This window comes from Haliaeetus leucocephalus, unplaced genomic scaffold, assembly GCF_000737465.1.
Source record: "Haliaeetus leucocephalus isolate CR32 unplaced genomic scaffold, Haliaeetus_leucocephalus-4.0 Scaffold751, whole genome shotgun sequence".
NCBI classification, from domain to species: Eukaryota; Metazoa; Chordata; class Aves; order Accipitriformes; family Accipitridae; genus Haliaeetus; species Haliaeetus leucocephalus.
In genome coordinates this window covers 11,636,250-11,661,184 of record NW_010973187.1, presented here as the reverse complement: position 1 = coordinate 11,661,184, position 24,935 = coordinate 11,636,250, and the positions used below count along the sequence as shown (strand labels likewise).

The window sequence follows — 24,935 nt, the reverse complement described above, 5'->3', positions numbered from 1 at the left end:
TTTCTAAAGATGAATTTGGGGTTTTTAATCCATAATTGTAATCCTGCTGTCAAACAGAGGTACCCAAATTCTGCAGGTGCCACACCTCTTTTTCTTAAAGTTTCCAAGACAAGTCCTGCTCTGAGGTGCTTCATAAATAGAAGCATTTCAGCCTTGATCGGGCTGAGCAGCCTGGCTTCACTTTTATTTGAACTTTATTTTGGCTTAGACATCCAGACTAGCCGGAGATCCAGGAACTAAATTTACTTTCCCTCTTCTTACCACTGGATCAATCCAACAGGGATTCTCCAGGTACGGTGCAGAGAGTGGAGTCCCCATTAGGTGCAGTGCTGAAGCCCAGAGAGATGTGTTCCAAACCAGGCAGAAACGTTCTGAGCCAAAGTCTCCCACAGCCAGTGTGTGGGCTCTGCCCATGGAGCGCTTTAACCAGAAATGGAAATAGAACCTTCACCAGTACCCTCTGCCGCGTCTCAAAATATAAGAATGATTGCAGTTATAAGAGCTGGTGTAAAATGCTTCCAGGACAATAATGCCAGGAAGAGAGAAGTGCCTTCCAGTAGTGCTGAGTAAGGTGACTAAATCTCAGGCAGATATAATTTTGAGTTGTATTCCTGCCCTCAGCTTTGGCTCGGTGGGTAGTGGGCAGTCACATCCCCAGAAGAGTGGTACCTCTTTTGGATCCCACTCCCAAGTACCAGCCTCCACCTTCTTCTCTCCAACTGCAGGTTGTGCCATCAGCCGACCTTCCAAAACATTGTAATATCCCTGATCTCACTCTACTTCTTAATTTTATTTTATTTTTCTTTTTTTTTCTGAGAGGTGATGTTTTCACTGTAGATACCACTGTGTTCATTATGCAAATTATACTGCACCCTTGAAATTCTGCTGGGATTTTGCAGTTGAATTAAATGAAAGAAGGCCCTAGGAAAAAAAAATATAATTAATTAAGCCAGAATATTAAATGGAAATAGATGTTGTTCATTGGGAAAGAGCCCTTTAAAGTGTTTGAGGGTACTGCATCATTATTACTCAGAGATTAAATAATGATAGTTAAGTAAATCAGCACTGTAAACACCAAGATATAGAAAGTGAAGCCAAAGAATGAAACACTCCCAACAAAACCTGTCCCTATTTTGGTCCTAGCAGAAGGGATATACTCAGCATCTCTTTCCACGTTCTGTCGTAGAACAAGTGGAGGTGCAAGTGTCCCACGCAGTCAGGATCTTTACAGTTTAATCTGCAGAAGGTCATAATCATTCACAGTCACTCTGTGAGCATGCTGTCAGCTTAGGGTGGTCAAAATAATGATGTACTGCTGGATTCTTTTTGAATCCCTGTTTTGCTTTTTTCTCTCATTTTTCTTTTTGCTGTTAAAAATACACAAGTTGTAATCTCAGGTGTCTCTTCACTGTGCACCACTGCAATGTAGACGTACCGGTTACCTGTGGCTGCGGAGAGGCTGATTCATCAGCTGGGAATCAGCTGAATTCCCAGCACATGCCGTCATTTCTTTGGCTAAAACCCCCGGTGCTGGAATTGGCCACTGAGCCACCTCTATACTCTTTGAGGTTTGCTACATGAGGGAATCCTTCGACGCTGGTTAAGCAGGCTTTCCCACCGCGCTCTCCTGGCAAGGCAGCCTGCGGGATAGCCAGAGCTATATTTGGCCCATTGTCTTTTTAACCCATGGAAAACGCTTAAGGTGCATGCTAAGTGTCGTTAAATCAAATAGACGCACCGAATGTGTGATGTGTTTGTTTTCATTGCTTTCTGGATATCCTCCAGCTACAAACAAGCGACAGAGAAGCTCATAGTAAAGCCATGGCCATGAGAAGTGAAGTGTGGTAGCTGTATTCAAACTATGTGTGAAGCAAATTTTTGCTAAAAGGCTGTGCTATTTTTATCTTTATTATAGTGCTGCACCTCTGTCGTACTTCTTAACACAGTCTCCCCCCTGCCCCAACATTTCTGTCTGGGTTTTATGTATTTTATAAACTTAGCAATGGCAATGAGTCAGTGCTTAAATTATCCCTGTATAAATCTTTAGTCCTTTTATCTTCTCCTTTCTATCCTTATGTATCCAGAAAGGCCCCTCTCTAGTGTTGTTATTTTTCACATCCTGGAGACGTGCTGCGTGAACATCCACGTGTTATCTGACAGTGGGTGATAAAAAAAAAAAAAGGCAAGAAAAAAAGCACTTCTATTCTACTCTCCCCAGCTTAGATGGATCCAACGTCATATGGAGGGGATCCAGGATGAGTCAGGGAGCAGTGCTGTGGTCCAAAATTCCAGTTTGCATTACAGCTGGGAGGCAGCATTTAGCATCATGTGGATTTATTTTCTTTTAACGGGAACTGCAAAATAATTTATGGAAGTCATATAGCCTAATGGGCAGAATAGATAACAGTAAGCCAAGAAGAACCTGGATTCCCATCTGGGTTGAATCATTGGCTCAATTTGACTATCAGAGTGATAGGTGTGGTATTTAAGCCTAGAACATTATATGGGCCTTAACTAAATCATTGCACTTCCCCGCAACATAACTGGAAAATATGATTAATGTTCAGAGCTCTGCTGGTACCTAAGTTTACCTAATAGCCAGCTTCACCGGTCATACTAAACACAGTACATTAGAGGCATTTATTTGCAACCTTAATTTGCAGGACGAATCCTAAAGGGTTCAGGATATATGTGGCTAAAGACAAATTCATGCTCTAGAGCTTATAAGGGTATGGAGACCTGTAACTCATGAGGACCTTCGGCACTGCATCAAGTTCACACTGTATATATTACTCAGCTTTCAGTAACGCGGATCCTTTTTGTACATCCCTGCTTATTTTTCTTCCTGTGTTATTATAAACAGAAAGAACAGTCGTGTGACCTTTTTCTTTTAATGTGGTCAGTTTAAAAGTAAAACAAATATCCATAATTAAACCGTTTCCAATCTAGTTGGTCAGTGAATCAGGAGACTTGCAGGAAGCAGATGTCATGAAAAGAAAGACTTGTGCCTGTATCTGTACTTAGTGACTTTAAGGGACTTAGAGCACATGTTTAAAGATAGACTGCTGCATAAAGTGCTCTCTTGAAAGAGGTACTTTCCTAAAGTCTACATCTAGAGTGAGATCAGCTCTTTTAAAAGTTAAGTGCAGTCCTGAAGGCTGATGTGGCCAAATATTCCAGCTTAATCTTGGCTAGAATTTTAACATTTTGAACAGCTAGATCTAATGGTATGTGCCTACCTAGCTCGTTATATTCCCCTGGAATCTATCAATGACACACTCCATATAATTGTGGTTACTTTTTGTCCGTCTAAAATCCTTTTTTGGTTTTGCAAGGGAAAGACTGCAAAGAGGGAGTATGTAAAAAATTCTTTCTCAACCAAAAGCAAAAATTGATTTTTTTTTTTCCCTTCCACAACGAAGAATTAAAACAATGTCTGTTGCTCTCATGCTTAATGTCAGAATCTCTGCTAAAAAATAGTAAGAAGAAATATGATGAATTTTTCATATGGAACTTATTCTCTGTAATTTTATAACACACATATGTGTGGTTTTATGAAGACTTACACTAAAAGGCTTTAGAACAGTGTAATAAAGGAAAACTGTCCATAACATCATTTGGTATCAAAAGAGCTAAACAGCTACACTTTGAGAGAAGGAAATAAAATGAAGGGCAAGGACAAATAGTGATGGAGTGCTGCAAATGCAGTTCCTTTTCTTCAAGATTTACAGAAAGAACCAGCCTTAACTTTAAGGTTCTCTGCACTATTTTTCTGACTTTCTTCATAATCTGTGCCTTTGCAAGATGTAACATTCCTATATCCATTCTCTGACTTCTGAAAGGTATGTCCCACCTGCATATAAAATACAAATCTTTTACTTAATTTCATGACTTATTTTCTTTTTTAAGCAGGTGCCTGAAAACCTTTCTTAAGGACATAAATAAATCTTCAAAGCTACTACATTATGTCCTACTAAGAGTGTGATCATGTTACATCTCTGAAGATCTGTTGTTGTTTAATAGAAATCAGAGGAGACACAGGAACAAATTTGTTTGTATCTGCCTTCCGTATTTCTCAAAATCTTGTTTTTAGTAGGAAGCATGCATAAGATATGGATAGTCATGATGTATTACTCCTGTCTGTATAGGCATTAGTTTCAAGCAGTGGACCTTTTGTCATTCAGAGAAGTTCTTATTAATTTATTAGTTATACTGCAGTAGCATCAGGAGGTCTTAGTTAAAAATGAAAGTCCTCTTGTGTTTAGCACCAGTGATGTATCCAATTAAACAAAAAAACGAAAACCACTTTCAACCACAGCGTAGGGCAAGAGTCAGCAAGCACAGAAGACTGAGAGATGTGGCTTCCTCAAGAAGACAGGTAACAAAATTTTTCTTTCATAGAATGAACAGAGGTCTCAGCCTGTTTTTCTGTTGTTGAATGATATAAACGTCAGGGCAAAGTTGAATTTGTAATGGCATTATGAGATCCCCTAGTGTGAAAGATAAATAGCAAATTTGGCCTAATGCCTCAATAAATTAATTACATTGAATTAACCTGACTTTTAGTTCCTGTGACCTCTTTAGTTTAGCAGATTAATTTGTGAACAATGCAGCTTCAAGGAATCCACTTTATTCTGGGGAGGTATATTATAAGGAAGTTAGAGGATTTTTTAGAGGCACAAAGTCTCCAAATGAATAAATCTGGAATTCTTGGATCCATTGAGCCATGTGACACTTTGAGTCAGAGACTCTAACCCTTTGTGTTTCAACTGGAGCAGAACTCTCCTCTTCAAAGGAAAGAAAGAAAAAAATCTGCAAGGAATACTATACAGAAACACAAACTTATCAAGAAGAAGAAAACATAATTCAGGGTTTTTTTTCATCTAGGGAGCAGGCATACCAATTTTTACCTGATCTTCATGTATCTCAGCACATGAATAATGAAGACAGTTGGTGTCATCCAGTTTGCTATCTAAGAACAAAATATTTTAAAAGTCATTAATTTGTAGAAACAGGTCAACTGAAAGGAACAGAAGTCCAAGAATAAAGGGGGAGCTAATAAAAGCAGATATCCTTATTATGTCTATCACCTTCCTAAAGCTGAAATGTAATACCATTTTTTTGTAAGGAGTTTTTTTGTCAACGGGTCTTTAAATCTGTATGTCTTCGTTTCAGAGTTTTAAGTTAAGTTAATAAGGTATACTTCCTGAACGGGATCCTGCAAAAATAGTCCTGGGTGAAGAGTTTCATAATGATCATTAATGACGGGCAAACCATCCACAGATGGGTGGGGTTTAATTTGGCACCAGCCACTGTACATGTCCCATTAATATGATGTACTCGGGAGCTGAGGCGCAAACTGCTACAGCTTGTAGATAAAACTGCCGCACCGAGGAAGTGGACAGCGTCCATGGGAATGATGGTAGCACACAACAGGTGTTATGTTCCAAAAAAATCAAGATATAACAAGCTGTGCCTTCAGTTGGTGTAAATCAGAGATGCATAACTGAAATTAGTGGCGTGATTTGTAATAGCTAAGGGCAGTCCTATGTCTTTAGAAGAAATGAGCAGCTCTAAAAGCTGAAAGAGAAAAAGCAGAGATTTAAGTTCGTGGTATACACTGAAAGCATTTGGGGACGAGAGTTGTCAGGAGAAGCTAGAGACTGAAGTACTGAGCAAGTGCTATCACTTCTTGTGCACTGACTGGGTGATTGTGGTGGGATCCCCAAAAGCCGCGAGTCATGAGGAAAGGCTGTGTAAGCCAGCTTGCAGAAAGTCAGGAGGAGCACTCCGCAGCTTAGGCCCTGAGCTGCATATTTAAGTGCCTAAATTCATTTGGGATCCTCAGCCATGAGCTCTCCCAGCAGATAGGTGTCTACATAGGGTCAGTCCTTGTGTCAAAATTTAAAAATAAAATAAAGTTAAAATACATTTAAAAACCAGTCTCTAGCATATATTTCAGCGGTTCAGCTGCCTGCTCTTGCCTGAGGTGACCCGGGAGTGCAGTTTTTCAAGCGCGTGTCTGCGCGGTGGCGTTGCTGGTGCTGGGGAGCGTGGCTTTCTCGGCCGCCACGGTTCCACTTTGTTGCGAGTGCTCTGTTATCAAAGGCCCAACAGAAAGGGACTGTGGCTTGGTGGGGCTAGACCATCATCTTTCAGGTGTAAGATTTCTCTTACTGGACCTGCTCCAGTGAATGTTTTGGTATCGGTGTTGATATTTCCTATTGGGTACTGAACTACTGTATTGAGTGAGCCATTGGGAGTCCAGTCCTATCTGTTCTGAAGGAGTGCGCTAACCTTGGGGCTGCAGGAGAAAAGGTGTTGAGAGAGGTAGATCTTCTGGTTTCAGCCTGTGGGAGAAGTGGGCACGCTTGGAGCCCACCCTGGCTTTGCAAGTAAGGTGGGCAGAGCAATGCCTGCTCTGGAACAGCACGGGCACTGAAGAGTTCGCAATAATCGCGACTTTGCTGTGTGTGCACCCGCTGGCCCAGGTGCCATGGGGGATGTGGTGTTAAGCAGGTTTGGCTACATGCAAAGCCTGGTAACGGCAGAAGACAGGTTTTATACTGGTCTCTAATGCCTAACCTGACTGACTGAAGAGGCAGCTAAGGTCATAAATCTTTATTAATCTAATCTTTTGGCTAAAACAATTTTAATAGACAAGGATGCTTTACATAACTACTGCCTGAATCATTGTGGTCTGTTGATCTGATGTCTTCTACAATATATAATGTTGTCGGAATGGAGGTTTTCTCAGACTTGATGAAATCCACGTTTTTTATTTTAAGACTCAATTTATTATTTTGTAAATTGAACTCAAAGTTTTAAAGGCTTTAAGGAAAAGCTAACTGGATGTAAATTTTGGAATGTCAGTCCTACTTAACTGAGGAAAAAGTGAGAGAATTGATGCATCTAAGAGAGTTACTAAGATTGTTCAGGCTTAAGGGTCTTTTAGGTCCTCTTTCTAGAAGAAAAGGTGCATTTTCCTCTGCTGCTCTGTGCTGTCTATCTTTTTAAAATGAGTGTCCTGGGTAATATCATTTGCAGTGTACAGATTTGTTCTGGAGTTATGACTCGATGTTTATAGTCCTCTAGTGAAATCTACAAAAAGCAGACATATATTATCTCATAAAGCTGCCTCAGCTTGAAAAAAGTAAAAAATGAATCTATGGCAAAGAAATGTCTTTCCCAATATAACACCCTGACAACCTGTGCAACTTTCAGTGACACTGAAGGACTTTTTGCATGGGAAGATTTTTCACCTTTAGATAAAATCATTATAGACTGCTTAGGCTGATTGATTAAACTCACAAAATAAAATATATGTAGCGGTGGAAATGGTAGACTCATCTTACAGTATTCCTCTGAAAATTCATATATCTGGTTTTTGGTTTTTGATTGTTTGTTTGTTTGTTTGGTTTTTTTCCTAAGGAGATTTACACTTTTAAGTACAGATCAATTATTATGCTGTCCTCATGAGCCTGAAGCTCTTGTGTCCTTTGCTTCCTGTGATTTTGCTACAGCTCATTGCTCTCCTAAATGGCAACACAAACACTGTTATGAAACCCATAAAACAGACATTGATCTCCTCAATGGTGCTTAAAATCAAATCCTGGCTACTTGCTGATAGATGAATTATTGTGCTTTGGCTCTTACAGTGATGGAAGGGTTGTTTTTTTTTTCTCAATTTGTTGCTGTTGTACATTGATGTGTAAGGATGAAGAATAAGTACTTGGGCACAAAACACTGCTGAAAGCTCCAATGCCCGTTTCTGTAACAGCCTGACAGAAAAGCAGGAGGTACATACAGCAAACAGTGCAGGGAGTTTGTCTCTCTTAATCCCATACATCTGGTTTCAAAGCAAGAGAAAAAGAAAGAATGAAATTGTCATATTCAGTATAACACCCAAGGTGAGATTCTGTGTGGTTTATCCCTGTTTTTTCCATCGTGCTGGGTCTGTGCTGGCTGCCAGCATGTCCGATGTATGGCACAAGGGCTCGGTCTCTCCTAGCTGGAATTACCCATCCTCACCTCTTTGCTGCAGCAGTTCTCCAGGTGGTTTTGAGACACAGGGCAAGCTGCTCCCACCTCCAAATACTTCTCCCCTCTGAAATTTCATCTCCTTCCTACAGTTTAACTCTCTCTTGTGCTTTTGTAAAACATCAGGCACAGTCATCCTGTATCCTGTCACTTCTCAGAAATGGTCCTGACACAATGAAAAAACCTCACTCCCTAGGTGTACTCTACTCGGTAGCAATCTTGCCTATGGGGCATTAAGCTGTTAAAGGGTGAGAATTCAGAGAGATTTCAGGTCTTGTGTCAGGTTTTCAGGACAATGGTAAACTCGCCTTTGTTTATGATGGCATTGATGCCATCGATGCCACAGGCACAGCTGTTCTGCAGTTGGTCAGTGCTGAAATATGGATAGTAATTTTCTTAGTAAAGACAGGCTTTATTTCTATTTTTATCCTAGGTTATCATCCTGTTTTAAGGATAATAAAATGTGCTCTGATTAATGATATTAAAAAAAAAAGTACTTTCCATCCTTTCTGTCCTTTCCTTCCTTCCTTTCCCTGCAAACAAGGTAAATGCCACTAAAGTGATGTGAGAAGAGCATTTTGGAATGTGTTTGCATTCACTGTGTTTGGTTTTCCATCCAGGAACTCACATGACACAATGGAAAGTGGGATCTGACAACTGCAGGATAAACTATTAGACTATCTATAAAGTGCTACACTCATCTTTGCAAGTGAAGTTGTATGTAAGGCCAGAATAGCTGGGAAACAGTGACTTTGAATATACGTAGCTTTGTTATCTTTGGTGTAAGCAAGAGCAGAGATTACAACAGCCTCTTGTGATGGTCCTGAGGGAATCTCACAAGGCCTTGCAGTAGGCATTATACTATTTGTTTTCATTCTTTTCTCAACAAGGTAGCTTTTTGATTCTTGGAAAGTGTGACCCTTTTTAAATTGTGCTGTCTCTCTTCATTCTTCTTTGAGCCACACGGGAGAAGAGGTGTGAGCGCAAGTGGTTAGAAAAGTTGAGAAGGTGCTGGCAGAGGATGGAGAAATTAATGATTGACACTGTGGAATCAGTTTATTCTGTAGAGCCACAAAGACTCTGTGGGTGTTATGTTCAGATGGATCCAGAATCCTCAGTCAGTGTCTCCAGTGTTTTCTTCTGGAAGATCAGTAGCTTTTTTCCAACTAGTTTTATTAGATCCCACTGATGGGGTCTGGTCTGAGCTACACATATGTTACCGAAAGCTTCCCAGGCTTAGCCTGTGTGTGCCACCACTCAGAAAGAAACCCCAGCTATATTGTGGAGGCAGCAGCAATTGCTCTGAGCTCTTTTTGGACATGCTCAGGTTGAAGATGTGAGCTCAGTCCCATGGGTGTCTGTTTTGTGGGGCTGTCGTTTCCACCTCCTGCTTTTCTGTTAGGCTGGGAGAAAGTCCCCCAAAAGGCATTTGAGTTCTTGGCAGTGTTTGCTGCCTAACTACTTATTCTTCATTCCCCACAGAGATATGGTGGTACGTGGGATTCTCTGGTTTGTGTAAAACTTTGAAGTAACGTGTTCCTCTTGTGGTTCACAAGACATATGTTGGAAATCCTGACACAGAAAAAACATGTTTCCTTGTTCTGAAGCTGGGTGATCGGGCAAAGCTTTCTCATTTGGGGGTAGGAGTTTTATCTTTTTGAATTTCAGAAGATGGGCAAAGCAATTCAATGGAAAGGATGTTGCAGAATCTCATTTTCTTGATGTCACCAGAAACTGACTCCTATTTGGACAATAAGTGCTAGTCCATAAACAAGCTACTGGATTCAATATAAGGGTAACTGCGTAAGGTTTCTGTGGTCTGTTTAATACAAGAGTCGACCAAACGTCCCTCTAATAATCTGAAGTCTGGAAAACCTTCTACAATTATTTAAACATCTTTTTTGAAAGATGCATGATACTGTATGTTTCCCAGAAGCTATCCATACTCTCTGTGTACAGTTTCTGAAAGCAAAACATCGATAGGCTTTGATGATAATTCAAAGTTGATATAAGATTGCTTTGATTAGCTAGAGGTGAAGGCTGCTGTCTTAGAAGGGGAGAACTGCACCTGTGTAGTACCAGAAACAGTGTTGTATCTTGTCATTTGTTTGAATACTGTGAGACTGTCACCTCTCTCTCCCTACAGAAACTTGTTTTTCTGTTTCACATTACTGAGATATTTAAAAAAAAATATAATTACAGATGAAATTAATAGAGCCTATTTTGTAAATTGACCCTTATTGCGACCCAAGTACAAGTCCCAGGAAAGTCAGAGGACATGCTTAGCATTCAGCAGTTCTCCCTAAGATTATTCTAAGAAACACATATCACCCAATACTGAAGCCTGTGCCGGTCTGATAAGGTTTGTCTACATGCGGAAGTCAGCGTGCTGTTAAACTAGAATAACAGTGTACAGCGTGGTATCTTCTTCACGCTAACTCTCTGCATGACCAGTCTCAGAGTGTATGTCCTAAGGCTGCTTTCAAAGTGAAGTAAGCTGCTCGCTAATTAAAAGTCTTCTAATGTACACTTCTGTGTGATGTGATTGCAGAGCAGTCAGTATGCTGCTAACTCACATCTTACTGTATCTGGACTCTCATGTTGACAAGCCCTAAGTATTTCAATTTCAAGGTCTTGGTCAATTATTTCTGTAGGTGCAGCAGACAATATCAGTGCACTGCACTGTGATACAGAGTGCTCAGATGCTACGTGCCAGAGTAGAACGATGTGCTCATTGAAGTGAGTATAATATTTTCACTGATTTTAATGAAAGATCCAACTTTATGCTGCTGTTTGTGTGTTCACTTGTACCACAGTAACACCTAAAATCCCACCTGGAATTTTGGCCTGATTGTGCTATTACTGGTAAGTTAACATCTAAGGAGAGCTTAGAGAAGAGCAATAAAAATGAAAAGGGAGGCTTTGAGTCAGGTTTGATTTATGAGGAAAAATTAAAGGATTTGAGTGTGCATAGCTTGTTTGAGTTTGACAAAGAAGACAACATGACTGTAAATACTTCAAAAGTTTAATTTGAAAAACAGGAGAGGATTTTCTTAACGTTAAGGACATTCCAAAGGTTAGGACAGCAGCTCAGGAGACCTGGGGTTAATTCCATAACTTACATCCTTAGGCAAGTTATTTCTGCTTAGATCCTAGCAAATTCCTAAAGGCACCCGACTGCCACTTCTTTGTCTACATCATGGAGTGTTAGTCAGCTGAGACTGAAAACCACCTAATTTAGACAATTAACTTGCTAAGTACCTTTGCAGGTCTGGATCTTGGCCTCTACCTGCCTCAGCTATATATGTCTGTAAATGGGTAAAAACTGCCCTTTGTCATAGAAAGAGTGTGAGGTTTGGAAAGTAGAGGTGTTCGGGTGCTGTAACAAAGGGAGCCATGCAAGTATACTGAGTAGAAAACCTAATTAAGATGGGATTTATTTCACTTGTCCATAGTGTAAGGTGGTCACCTAATCTTCCTCTGTTTTCAGGGGAGAGATGAGGTGCTCCCAAGGGCAATGCGCCCTGTTTGGTGACAGTCTCTGAGACGGGGGATGGATTCGCCCCAGCAGTGCCTGTCTCCACCTTCTCTGGAGGGAGCCAAGACAATGCCTGAATTTTAGATGGTTGAAATTAGGCAAGATGAATGTTATCTTAAGAATAAAAGGATCAAATAAAATCAACGCAGCTTGTTTTTAAGGGGAAAAAAATGTCTTTAATGAGTGAATTTGCTGAAATGTTCTTTTAAAAGAATTCCAGAAACCACCTCAAAGAACTTGTGTTTTCCTCCTGTTATTTCTCATAGAATATTCAGGAAGTCTTTTATTAAAGACTAACTACATGATAGAACTCCCACTTCTGTTTCTGTGAAGCAGTCCTTGTGCAGACTAGCAACATCCCAAAGGTGCTATGGTGGACGTACTACTAATGAATGTTGTATCCCGTAAGGCCTACATGTCCCAAGTTACCTAACACTACATTTGAAAAGCTAGGCCTTAATAACTAAGTGGGAGCTGAGCTGTTTTGGAAATCTACTCCTGTCCCTTGCTTTAATGCAACTAGTTGGAAATACTGTGTTACCTCTAGGTGGTAGCTACCTTCTTGGAAATGACTGATCCTCAGAGAAAATACAATTATGGGCACTATGAGTTTAAAGAAAAAATAAATGATGCAGGAAAATGAAAGTTATTCAGAGGACAGCTACAAAAATTCTGGGAGATTCTGTTAGAGCTGCTGGAGATCCATGTGCAAAGCAGCTGTAGGATGCTGGGGATCCGAGGAAAGGTTGAGCAATGCAGACTCATGAGGAAGACCAAGATGACCTATCTGAGGTCCCTGCTAGCCCATGCAATTGCACAAGTTTGCATTTCAAAGAAAGATGAGCTTAATTAGTTTATCCTGCTGTAGGCATGACTCAGTGATAGAGTCCTCCCTTGTATTATTACATTCTTTACCCTGTGGTACAGCAACATCTCTTCATGACTAGTTTACTCTTTGGTTTGCACTCTTCAAATAAAAGGCCTGCTTTCAGGCTTTGTCCCTCTTGTTTTTATAGCTCCACTTCCAGCCTCTCCAGAGCTCAACTTCACTCAGCTGGACTCTTATTTCCCTCACAACAGGTTGTCACTTGCCTACCTCACTGGTTCTGCAGGGGAGGGAAGGGGAGTCCCTTTGCTATCCAGCCCCCTGTCTTCTGGCTCATCTGTTGCTGAAGAGGAAGGGATGAGTGAGCAATCAGTCACTTTAGGGACAGGGACCTGGTGTCAGAGAGCCTGTGGCTACATATTGTCATGGAATCATAGAATCATGGAATCATTTAGGTTGGAAAATACCTTTAAGATCGTTGAGTCCAGCTGTCAATTCCACTGAACTAGACGTATGCTTGGGAATGTGTATAACGTGCTGAATTCAGAAGATCAAAATGTATTTGCAGGAGTTTACGTTTATTGCTTTTTCTTGACCTTGCAGACCCAACGCCTATTCCTTTGGGAAATCAGAGATGGACTGTCCTAAGAACTTAGAGGGGGATTTAGGATTTGCACAGAGGATCTAAATGTGGTGGGGATTTTAGCTGGGTTTGGAGCAATCCTGACTCCCATCAATCAGGACATGAAATAAGAACTCCCTAATTGGAGAGGTGTATTTGGGTCACAAGGCTATGAGCTTAAAAGCCCATGTTCAACCTGAGTGAGACTTAGGCAGCAAGTTAGGTGGGAGATGCACCTATTGCTGGTTCCTCAGAGACCCTGGGCTTGAACTAGGCCCTATGTTCCTAGACACTATAAGGACTCTTGGCTGTTCCTGCTGCAGAAACACAGATATATATATATATCTCGCACTGCCAATGTGTAAAGGAATAAAGGTGAAGATTATGTGAATTGCACTGAGACCAGCTTCTTGCTGGGCTCCCTTGACACCCCAAAGACCTAATCTTTCCCATGAGTAACTCCAAACATGTGAATTCACATCATCTGCTTTATGCCCTAATTCAGGGGCTCTGAATCATCCTCTGTAAGTACCTACCTCTGTCCCCTGGTTTACATCCTCTGAATCTCACCTAGATGCCTGACGTGGGCAGTGAAAGATGCTTCCAAGTGCCCAGTGCTTCAGACACACAGGGGACAAGTCTGTATGTGAATGCTTGTCCACAGGTCACTGCAGGTTCTAAAACACGATACAGAGGACAGAGAGAAACAGACAACTGTGACAGGAACACCATATGCCTATATGTAGCAAAGTAGCTGTTGTGCTCTGCCTGCTGCTGTTATTAACAACTATCTCACTTTTTGCTCCCTCTGACTGTTTTATCCATCTGGTGTCATTCATTATATACTTAGACTATAAGCTGCAAGGAGGAGAGGCTCTTGTATCCTCCTTCATAGTGTGTACGGCACTATGGGGTCCTGCCCCTGACTGGGGCCTCTAGGCACTATCCCAGTATAAATAAGACATAAAAATAGATCAGCAGTGTAACATCCATCAGGAAAACCATACAGAGACCTAAACAGTGCTTTAGTATTGAATTGCTCTACTGTCTAACGTGGGGTTCATGCAACAGCTTGCTGTAGTTTTCTGAATTAGAAGACAGATCATGCAAAGCCTTGTATCTATGGGCAATGTGCAGGGAACTTGGGGGAAATCTATAATTACTAAAATCGGGAAGTGTGCCAAAGATGATTTACAAGTATGGGGAAGAACGCATCTTTTGTGATGTTCAGGACTTTATCAGGTTTATTTTGGAGGCTTTCCAAGATTAATAGCAAAAAACAGCCAAAAATTTTGAAGTGAAGCAATCAGACCAAATTTCAGCTGTAGCAATAGCTGCAATAACCCAGGGGGTTGCAGCAGCTTCCTCTCTCTTGACACAGGACTGATTGTTCATGCTGCACCAGGTAGGATCACATTAAGCAAAACAATTTAACTGAATGATACAGACAGCTTTTGAGGTGTGCAAGAGCAATACACAACAGAAATTATTATTAATATTATCACCTGTATTACAGACATTGTTGTAAAGTTCATCTGCACTCAGACCCTCAGTAAACTACACATTATGTACAAAGAGCATGAGTTAAAACTCCTCTGAAAAAAGTTAACAAATATGTTAGAGAAAAAAGATATACTCAGAAATGAGGTATTACTATTCTCATTCAGCCTGGAGTCATGAAGGTGTAGTGATTTGCTCTTGCATAGTTGTAGATAATTGTTCCTTGGGATCAATTTGACAGGATTGCTGAGGGAGGTTTTGGAAGATGGAAATGGACAAGTCAATGGCCACTGAAGATTCATTTCTTGTGACAGCAAAGCATTGGACCTGTAGCACCAGTTCTCAGATGCTTTTTGAGAGAAACTGATTGTAGTCATCACTTTCAGGCCGCTGATCCACTTTCATTTTAAAGATCCTTTTGTGCAAGTACTTTTCCATTTGACCAATGACTCCACCTGTTAGAGCTCCATGTCCATTTGGTAACCCTGATTGAAGGCTCCAAGGGGCAAGCTCTAAGTATCTCAACTAAGATGGTCAAATAGTTTCTCTGTCTAATCAGCAGAGAGGGAGACACCTCAGCTTCCCATCTAGGAAGTCTGTAGTGGCTGGGAGTAATCGGTCCCTGAAGTGCCTGGTTTTTTTCTAATGACTGTAAATGGAAACTAAATGAACTGACACCTAGTTTTCAGATGATTAAATTTGGGATGAAAGAATTGCAGTATTTCTTTAATTCATTTTAACTGCTTTTGCAGACATTGGGATATCAATCACAGCAGGAGCTTGGAAAGCAGCACATCTGACAGTAAACCCTGGTCCAAAATATTTAATTCACTTAGGTTGCAGTGCTTTGAGGCAGCAAGCTAGAGTGAATCTCTTAATTGTCAACACGGGAGCCTGTTTCAGTGCCAGAAGGTTCAGTCAAACTAGGTTTCTTTTTTTTTTTTCCTTTTTTTTTCTCTCCCCTTTGTCTTCGGAAAAACATGCTGTTGCAAACTCGGAGCAGAGGTAGTATCTCCAGTCTCTGCTGCTTAACTGGGATGGGCTTCTATGCTGGTGGACTGGGATGGGTTTCCATGCTGGTGGCTGCTGGAGCCGATCTCCCCCGTTGCTCACTGACGGTGCTGCAGGAGTGTATGGTATTTAATATAGGAAAACCACATAGGATTTTATTTATCACTGCCACGGCTGTTGAGCATCTGGGTGGCTGTTTGTTGAAGGGAGTGTAACAGCTTTCTGAGTGCTTTTATGTCACATCACAAATGACATTAATAAGTAAATCAAAGAGAACGTGATTGAAGAGACTGAGGCATTTCCTTTAACTTCAAAGAGTTGAATTTGGCCTATTAAATCCAGAATTGTATCTACAGGCACAGTATACGCATCCAGGAAAACAAAGATAAACCTCCTTATTCATCTGCTTTCTGTAGCACCTGCACCAGTCTTTTATGGTTTAGCTGGAGCCATGGTGGCCATTTTTCTGCTGTCCTTCTACCCAGGTTGGAAGAGAGAGACTTCTCTGTGGCATCATATAATTTATTTTTGTTAGCTTTTTGGAGGTCCAGAATCCCTGGAGGCATAAGTGCTGAGAACTGTGCAAGTCAGCCTCCTGATTCTTTCTGTATCAGACAAACTGGTGGCTCCTGATTTCAGAGTTTCTTCATACTAAACAAAGTCCTTCAGTTCTGCAGAAGACTTTATGTATGCATGTAGGGAGACTTTGAGTCCTTGGTTTCCACAGATCCAAATAAACCCGTGAAAAGAAAAAGGTTTCTTTCATTGCTCTTAAGAAGAGTTAGGCAAATAACTTGAGCAGCAAGAGAAGAGGTAAGCAGTTGCGCAATCTCCCTTCATATCATTCACACTCACACATTGGGAAAAGAATTCCCAGCTCAAGAGTGGGTTCAAAATTAAAAGAGAAACATCCCTGAGGCTTTTGGAATAGCAAAAAGAAAAGAAGCTGCAGAAGCTCAACTCTCATGAATTGTTAAAACAAAACAAACAGCTGGATGGCAGAAGGGCTGTTCTTTGCCATAAAACATTTCCTGAAACTCTTTCTTCCAAGGTCGATGCTGATTATTTATTTGTTTTAGTTTTTCTTTCTCATGAATTGATTTGATTAAAAAAAAAATTAGGCATCTCATCTGCTGAATGTGACAAGAGAATGCTACCAATAATTTTGCTCATTTCTTAAGTGTGATCAGTTATTAATCCCTTCTTCTGAGCATGTGGTGGAAGAGAGCAAGGGATTCGTCACATATCCTTCTTTGTCTACCATCTTAAAAGTTTATTCCCCATTTCCATTCTCATTTCATCACGAGCCTTCTGTCCTCAGTCCTGCAGATCCACTTCCAGCAAGTACAGTAGCACTGGATTTAAGGTGTGTAAAGTAAACCAGCCAACGCCGACTGCAGCTGAGAGTGACTCTGTGAACGGGTCCTTCGGCAGGAGAGAAGAGGTGGTGACATGTGGCACGAGGGCTGTGACAAGTCCTGGCGGTCAGTAATGTCCCCCTGTCACAGCACTGCCTGCGTGGCTTTATCACCTCTCTTTTCTGAGGTCTGTATCTCATGGAGGGTGAACTAAGAACATCCGTGGAGAAGTCGATGTACTTCTGCTCTAAAAGCGTGCCCCTGAGCAGGATTTTGTAGGACACTTGTGTGCACTGTAGTGGATATCAGCTGTTTGCTGGTTTTTGCCAAGTTTGTCAAAACTTTTCTGAAAACAGAGTTTCAGTGATCATAAAAACCAGCTGATGTTTTAACCTAGCACTGCCTTTTTTAAAACCAGAGTTAAATTTCAAAGATTTCACCTGTAATTTATCTGCCTACACCCTCAAAAAAGCCTAGAATCCCCTTCCCTTTTTAATTTCTACCTGATGGTCATGTTAGCCTGATTCACACATCTGTATTCACACTGTTGGAATATTTTGCATGGTTTTACCACATCTTGTATTTTCCGCAGAAATTACACAATGAAAGGCAGAGATTTTTAGGTGCTAAAACTTGACGGGATACTTTGCTGGCTCTATCACCGACTGCCTATCTTGCTGGGCTGATGGTGTTAGTGGCACGTTTCCCTTGTGGGTGCAGGGACTCTGACACGGACCGCAGGGGAGACAGATGGGTCACATCAAGTTAAACGAGGCCAAAAGAAGGTATTGGCCTGCAATAGCCCGCGATATTTGTTAGCGTGCTCACTGGACTGGTTTTTGCTCTTGTCAACTAGCTCATTTCCAAACTGCCTTATCATAAGTTGGGGGGATGTGGAGGGCTCCCAGGAGGCAATATGGATGAGACCACTCGGTTTTGAAGGGAATGAGGGTTTAGCTGTATGGACAGAAGTCCCAGGCCGCTCCGTCTCAGCATCTGCCAATAGTGACTGGCACATTATATTTATTGATACAGACTTAGGTTTGGGGTCTGGAAGCTCAAGTCAGAGCTGCACTGGGGGTGACTGTACCATATTCCTGTACACAGGCTTTTCCTCCTCCCATCTTTTGTTTGTTTTGTCTTCTTAGATGTAAGCTCATTGGGGAAGGTATTGACACTCGCTCTTTATTTGTAGAGTATTTAGTACCATGTGGCCCTGACCTGCATAGATTTCAATGCAAATAAAGGCAGTTGAATCTGCTCTTGCCTGTTTGCTTGCAGCTTGTGATGTTTTCCCTGACTATAACTGTACCGTTAAGGAAAGAACAAAGGGGAGCTACTTAAGAACTGTAAAACCTGCCTCACTTCAGCCCTGGCTATTTAATTTTGTAGGCTTATGTCAGACCCTTAAGGTTAAAAATGTTTCTTTTCTTGTCTTGGCTTGAACAACAAATGGAATGTTTCAAAGGAAAAAAAAAAAGAGTCCATACAATGCAGGCCAGAGTGATGCAGCCTTGCCTGTTTTTCTTGATCTGAAACACTTTATTAGCTGGAGCACAATATGGCCTGGCTGTCTCAGTTTCCATCCCATTTTTGGATGGGAAGTTGCACACCAAATAGGCGCAGAAGCAGTCATTTGTTCATGAACAGGCGGATATTTGCTCGTTTTCTTTGCAGCATAACATTTTCTTGGTTAGACTTTTCTTTATCCTTTCCTCCCCCATGACCGCCCCCAAAACTGCAGAGTAAATAATTTTGGCTTACAATGGACAAAGTTCTGAGATGGTAATGAGAAGCGGTGAATAAAGTCTCCATGTTTTACATGATACAAACTTGAACTCTGCTGAAGGGGCCGTATGCAGCAAGGTCAGGAGCGTGATGAAGTATAAGTTGGGAAGGGGAATCTGCTGGAGAGGTAGTATAACCCACTGAGTGATAAGTGCTGACAGACTGGCACCCTGATGTTTGAAGTGCTTTCCCTTGCGGCAGAAGTATGTCTCTGATCCTGTTGTGTTATGGCCAGACTCAGTCTGTTTTGAAAGCCTATACTTTCTTCACATTGAGACTCAGAAAGATTCAGGCTGAATGTGTTTAACAGAACCCTGAATTTTGGGCCGCAGTTAAAGATACATTTTAAAGATTCGATACGGCCTTCCCAAAAGGCATTTGTAACAATAATCGTAAGCATATGTCAGTACATTTACATTATTATTATTACATGTTTACGTTAATGTTTTTTTAATATTCCACCATTAAGTTGCTGCGTTTAGCACACTAGTTCATAAAGAATAAAAGCATTATGATTTCAAAAGAATGATAAAACAGTAACACTGGGGAATTTCAGTCATCTTCTAGTGCTTAACAAATTGGGAGCATTATTCAGTCTGTCCAGGCAGGCTCTTGCGTGGTTCCTGTTCTTCTCTGTTTCTTTCCTGTGGGTTTAGCTTGTGAGTGCTCCCAGCATGGCCACACAGGGAGAGAAATTGGAACATGTGAGTGAGACCCAGAGTGGGAGACGGAAGATCAAGTGAAACATCCTGGGACCTTCCAGGAGAAAGCTGCTCCACTCTTTACCCAAACCTCAGTGCCAGAGGTAGAATCAGAAGCTAGTCATGGATGGTTTGACTAATATGGGGTCTTAAGAAACAGTAGTGATATGTTTTCAGTTCCTTGAAATCAGTTTACTTTAGTTACATTCGCAAATTTATATATATATAAAAGAAAATAATTACAAATTTTGTAAAGAAAAAAGCTTGGGAGAGAGAAAAAAGATTTTTCTTTTTTTTACCTTTATTTTCTAATCTAAGACTGTGACAAGTTCCCCATCCCATTTCCTTTATCTCCAGGACAGCAATATTCTGTCACATTTTCAGAAGATTTCTGGTACCTGATATGGCAATTCTATCATCTAGTCTGGGTTTTGACAACCGCTCACTTCACTGCTTTGGAAGACAAGAAGAGGCAGGGATATAGTATTAATAGCCCCTTAATAGTATACAGGACTAATCAGGCCTCTCTTTAACTACTTGAATACAGAGGGTGTATCTGTACAGATAATAGAAGAAAATAGAAAATAGTGTTTTCATTTTGATTAATAATAATAAAGCACTAGCAGAGGTGTAGATACGTCAGTTTTCAGTGATTTGCAGCCATGATCCCCTACACTGGAAGCAATGAGAAATAACTTACAAGTGCTTTCATTAGCAGCATCCCAAAGGATAACTGTCTGCACTTTAATTCCTTCCCACTCTCTAGTGTATATGCACTAGGCTACATTTTTTAACCATGCAATCAGAAAACATGTGTTCCTCAGGACCTCTGGGTCATTCCTGCAGGGTGGACACTGAATGAGAAAGACACCAAGGAAGTAGAAATGTTGTCTTGTTATTTTTAAATAAGCTTAGTAAAATATTTCTTTTGTTTTCCTTCTGCTTCACAGACTTACTGTGAGAGGCAGGGTCAGGTTGTTTGCCATCACATTCCAGCTGTAGTGCTGACATTTGTAACTTTTCAGTTCTTAGCCTTGTAATCTCATTTCATTTATCATGGAATCCCTTTTGTGCAGCATGACATTTTCTTTCATTTCCTCCCAAGTGAGAATACTACTGCAATAAGGACATGTACACCTAACATCGCTAATATACTTTTCCTTTTTAGTAGCAGGATAAGAGCCTGTTACAGAACCATCGGAGGGATTCATTCCTCTACCTCCTCCAATAGAGGACCATACTCGGACATGTAGGGTTTTATGATGGTTCAGCAAATGATACTCAGTGAAGGGCATTACCTAGGGAGTAACTGTACATAGATCTGGAGCAGGAGAAGCAAAAGAAATTTTTCTAGTAATGTGTTTTTGTTGGTTTTGGATGCATGTATTTCAACTGGGTATAGTCAAATAGAGAAACAAGTGATAGCGTAGACCTACGTTTTTTTCTTCCCGTATAGGATCTGATACTTAACTAGAGTCAGCAGAAGGCGCTGAGCAGCTCAGGTTGGTAGTTTCACTTTCTGGTGGTTGGTTGCTGTTTCTCTCCATTGGTTATGAATGTAGCTTCGAGTGACCAGGCTGCCGGCTTCTACTTTTCAGGTACCTAAATTGAATGGAGGTGAGTCTGAACCTTAGACATATTATCAAATATTTTTACACTAAATTTACTAAAGACAAGCCCTACTTTCATTCAAATTATCTGAATGAATGTGCTCACTAATTATTCTGTCAAAGGAATTCAGAACTGGAACTAAGATGATAAATTTAATGTTTGTGTACTAGTGAACACAAGTATCACCAGTATTATAGCATCATGATGGTCATGATCCTTTTGTGCCTAATTAGTGCAACTTCAGTGAAGTCAGTGGACACATGCCAATGTATCCCTTACTGATTACTCTCTGCATTACTCTGATACAGCTCCATAGTGGAGACTTTGTTATAACTCTATTATAATCTCTGCTACTTTCACTAAAAATGTGAAGACATTCAGTAAAATACAAGGAAGTTAAATGCTGGGAAAAGAAAGAAGGAAAATAAGAATGAATAATCAGATAATCACTATTTGCAACTGTAAGCTTTTCTAAAGTATTGATAGTCATGATTTAGGCAAAAAAAAATGCATTTTCATGTTATCATGTTTAGAAATTGCATGATCTCAAGGGTCTTGAAAACCTTCAAAGGTACTGAACATGGGCGATAGTATTACCATGGGTAATAGTATTCTTACCAATTTGTATATTTGACCTAAGTAAAAATGTATCTTCTTCAAAAAAGTCAATTAACATTCAGCTTTAATGTCATGTGTAGATTTTAGAACATGGAATCTTCAATATTTCTTTCTCTAAATTAGATTCAGTACAAAGCTTTCATGTTTACTTCTGCAACTCATTTGCTCAGGAGAATCAATTTACCTGATGGACACCTCTTGTGTTCTGAGGCTGTATGCCTTTCTGGAGATCCAGTTCAACTTTGTGAAAACAGAATTAGGCTGTCAGTATGCGGTTGTTTAAAATAAGCTCCACACTTCACCGATGTGGTGGGTAAGATCATGACATAGTTTACAGATCTACACAGGATTTTAGAAGGAATTCATAGGGATTCCTATGGGGCTTGACCTTGTTGACAGTGTTATTGACATAACTCATTTTCTTCTCTGTTACACGATGGAAATCTAAAATGCAGCCTTATTAAATAGCCTCATTCAGTTGTAGGAGGGTTACAACGTCTTTCAACTTTTTTTAAAATTTATATTTATTTATTTATAAATACTTTTTCGTATTAGGGGAATTTTCTGTGGACATAAATGAACCAACTATTTGATGCATCATGTGTGATTAAGAAATATTTCAAACTGAAGATTCTGCAATAAATTTCCTACTTTTTCTTGCTGAGGAAGGTGAAAAGGAAAAAAATACGGGAGTAATTCTGTTTTTCAGTAAGAGGCTTCTGCTGTGAGAATTGGTACAACAATTATAAAAAGCTCCATAGGAACGGAAACCAAACCCTATAGTGCAGAGAAGGCAATGTTATTTTGCATCTTGACTCTTATTTTATACTTCAGATTTTCTCAGTATTGCACAGCACAGATTTAGTGCACAGTTTAATAAACAAATGGACTGCTCATCAATGACACTGCTTGTGTTTCTCTGTTCTTGTGAGTGCTTCTGAAGAATCACTAACTGTATTATGAACATCATTTTGCAACAAACTTTGTGCATCTGTAATTGATCATTATTTTGCTGACTTTTTCCTTCTACACCAAAAAAGAACCATGGTCCTGCATTAAGAATAATAATAAAAAAAAAAAAAATTACATTTCAGATTATATTGGCTTAGTGTATTGAATGTGTTCCCAGAGATATGTCCCAGAATCTATCTTGTTTTGCAGTAATAGTTTATAATTAAACTTCTTGCTCCCTGGAGGGCCCTTGTTTTGGCTTTCTAAGAGTGAAAATGCAACGTGATAAATGTGTCTTTGTTTTTTTCACCTCAGATGAATGGAACAAATGTCCAGATTTGCCTAAATTACTGCCAACATGTAATCTTTAAAAATTAAAAAAAAAGAGCTGTTTGTTTATTTGAAGGAATTCTGCCAGTATTTGGAAGCACCATAAATGCAAGAACAAATGGTTATTTAATTATTTTAAAGCACTAGTATTGTATTTATTGGCCTATTGTTTGTGCTAAATTGAGCTGTTGTCATGACGTTAGTTTTCTTAATACAACACACAAATATGCAGTTAATATCCTGAGGATTTTTTAAAAAGATGTTTCCTTGTCAGATGTCTTTCAGAACTGGCTTCCTTGTGACAGTTGTGTTAGATGATTGTCTTTTGTTTGGGTATTGTTCCTGCAGTCAGTTCACACAGGGTAATCAGCTCAGCCTTTTTCCACCTCCAACTCTACTAAACCTATTTTACCAAGTCTGCAGTGTTCCTCCCTCCCCTCCGCTCCTTTTGCAGGTGCTTTTCACAGAGATGCTCTGCAGCTTCCCAGTGGCAGCACTGGGCAAAGTCCAACCTGGCAGGGCTGAACAGGGCTGTCAGACGGATAAATCAAGGTCCACAGTTTGGCCGATTGGTTTTGCTGCTCAGCTCAAATGGTTTTTGTGAAGACACGTTAGCTCAATACCTCACTAACGCATGAGTTCCCAGCCTTGGCTGTAGCTGGTAGCGTGTTACTGTTGGAAAGGCACCATTGCCTTTTGGTCCCCCTCTGAAAGCTCTGCTTTTATTTTGAATGCTCCAATTAGTGGAATTAATGCACGAGGGTTTTACAGGCGACATCCTGCCTGGAACCACATGTTGGACAAGGCTGAACTAGAAGATACACTCGGGGTCGGGGTTAGTCTGACACACAGGAAAGAAGGAGAGGGGTTGTTGCAGTGTTTCAAAACTTTTCTGCCCTCCAGCTTGGATACCAAACTGGGCCAGATCCCAGTGAACGTATCCTTTAGTTCATTACTTGCACCTACGGAATGTTAAAAACTAGAACAGGGTTTTGAGAGTGACCAAGCTCCTTCAGTTGTTTTTTTTTGTTTCTCTCTCTCTTCGGATGTACCAGGAAGTCATAGCTAATTATTTTCCAGCAGTAGCTTTCTAAATTAAACATCAGAATTACGTGTTTAACATGAGCATAGAGGTTTTGGGTGTCCTGTGACTGAGTTTGATAGTGTCCTTGGGTAAGACAATCTGCCAGCTGTGGCTGTGCACGTTCCCATTCAACTTCTACCATTTGAATAGCGAATAATTTCTGTTCCATATAGGTTTTCCTCCATTTTTGAGAGGAAGACTAACAAAGACTAACAAACATCCTTCCCACACTGATCTCCGTGGTGTCGCGGTCTCAGGCTTTCCCCAGTCCCTCTTGACACAGCCAAATACAGACGCAGTGGTGGTTTGGGGCAGTGCTTGTGGGAACAGGTGGTGGCCCCCAGTTTGCTGAGGAGGTCTCATCCCTTCTTGTTCCTACCTACCCTTCATCTCCCCCAGTTCTCTTCCAGTGTACAGTTTGTCCATGACAAATGACAGCACCGTTTCCCGGTCTGGTTTCTCGGCTTTCTTGCCGTGCCTCCTGCTCCCAGAGTTAAGCAATTGCCGTTGCACGGAGCGTTGAACTCTGCATGACCAGTTTGAGGGATTTCTCAACTGCGGCGTCCTGCGGTACAGCACCAGAGCCTGCCTCCAATTAGCTCGGGAGCACAATTCCAGACACATGTAGTTGGTTCAGCAAATGCTATTTTTTTGTTGGGTGATGATGTTTTTCTAAGCTTTGCTTTATTCATAGCATGAGTGACATTTCTGCAAGAGGTGGCGATGCGTCTCTAAGTCTTAGTTTTTTTCTGGGTTTGGAAATACACATCAAACAACTATAGCAGTGCACATTAGATAACTTATGTCTGAGTAAATTTACAGTGATAACGAGGGACTTATGAATTAAATTAAACAAATATAGTCACTAGGTTTTAAAAAACAATATGGCATTACCACGATGAAAGAAATAATTTTGATTCAAGGATGCAATAGATCTGATTTTTAAATTTAATTTTA

At 40.5% G+C, this 24,935-nt stretch overlaps 1 protein-coding gene across 1 annotated transcript in view; it reads left to right on the top strand.

Moving 5' to 3' along the window:
- Positions 1-4,340: 4,340 nt before the first annotated feature.
- Positions 4,341-24,935, top strand: part of SEMA3D (sema domain, immunoglobulin domain (Ig), short basic domain, secreted, (semaphorin) 3D) — a 140,021-nt gene continuing 119,426 nt past the window's right edge. The window contains exon 1 of the mRNA XM_010580948.1: positions 4,341-4,378. Within this exon, the coding sequence (XP_010579250.1) occupies positions 4,356-4,378 (23 nt within the window). The 5' untranslated portion in view covers positions 4,341-4,355. The remainder of the gene's footprint in view (positions 4,379-24,935) is intronic.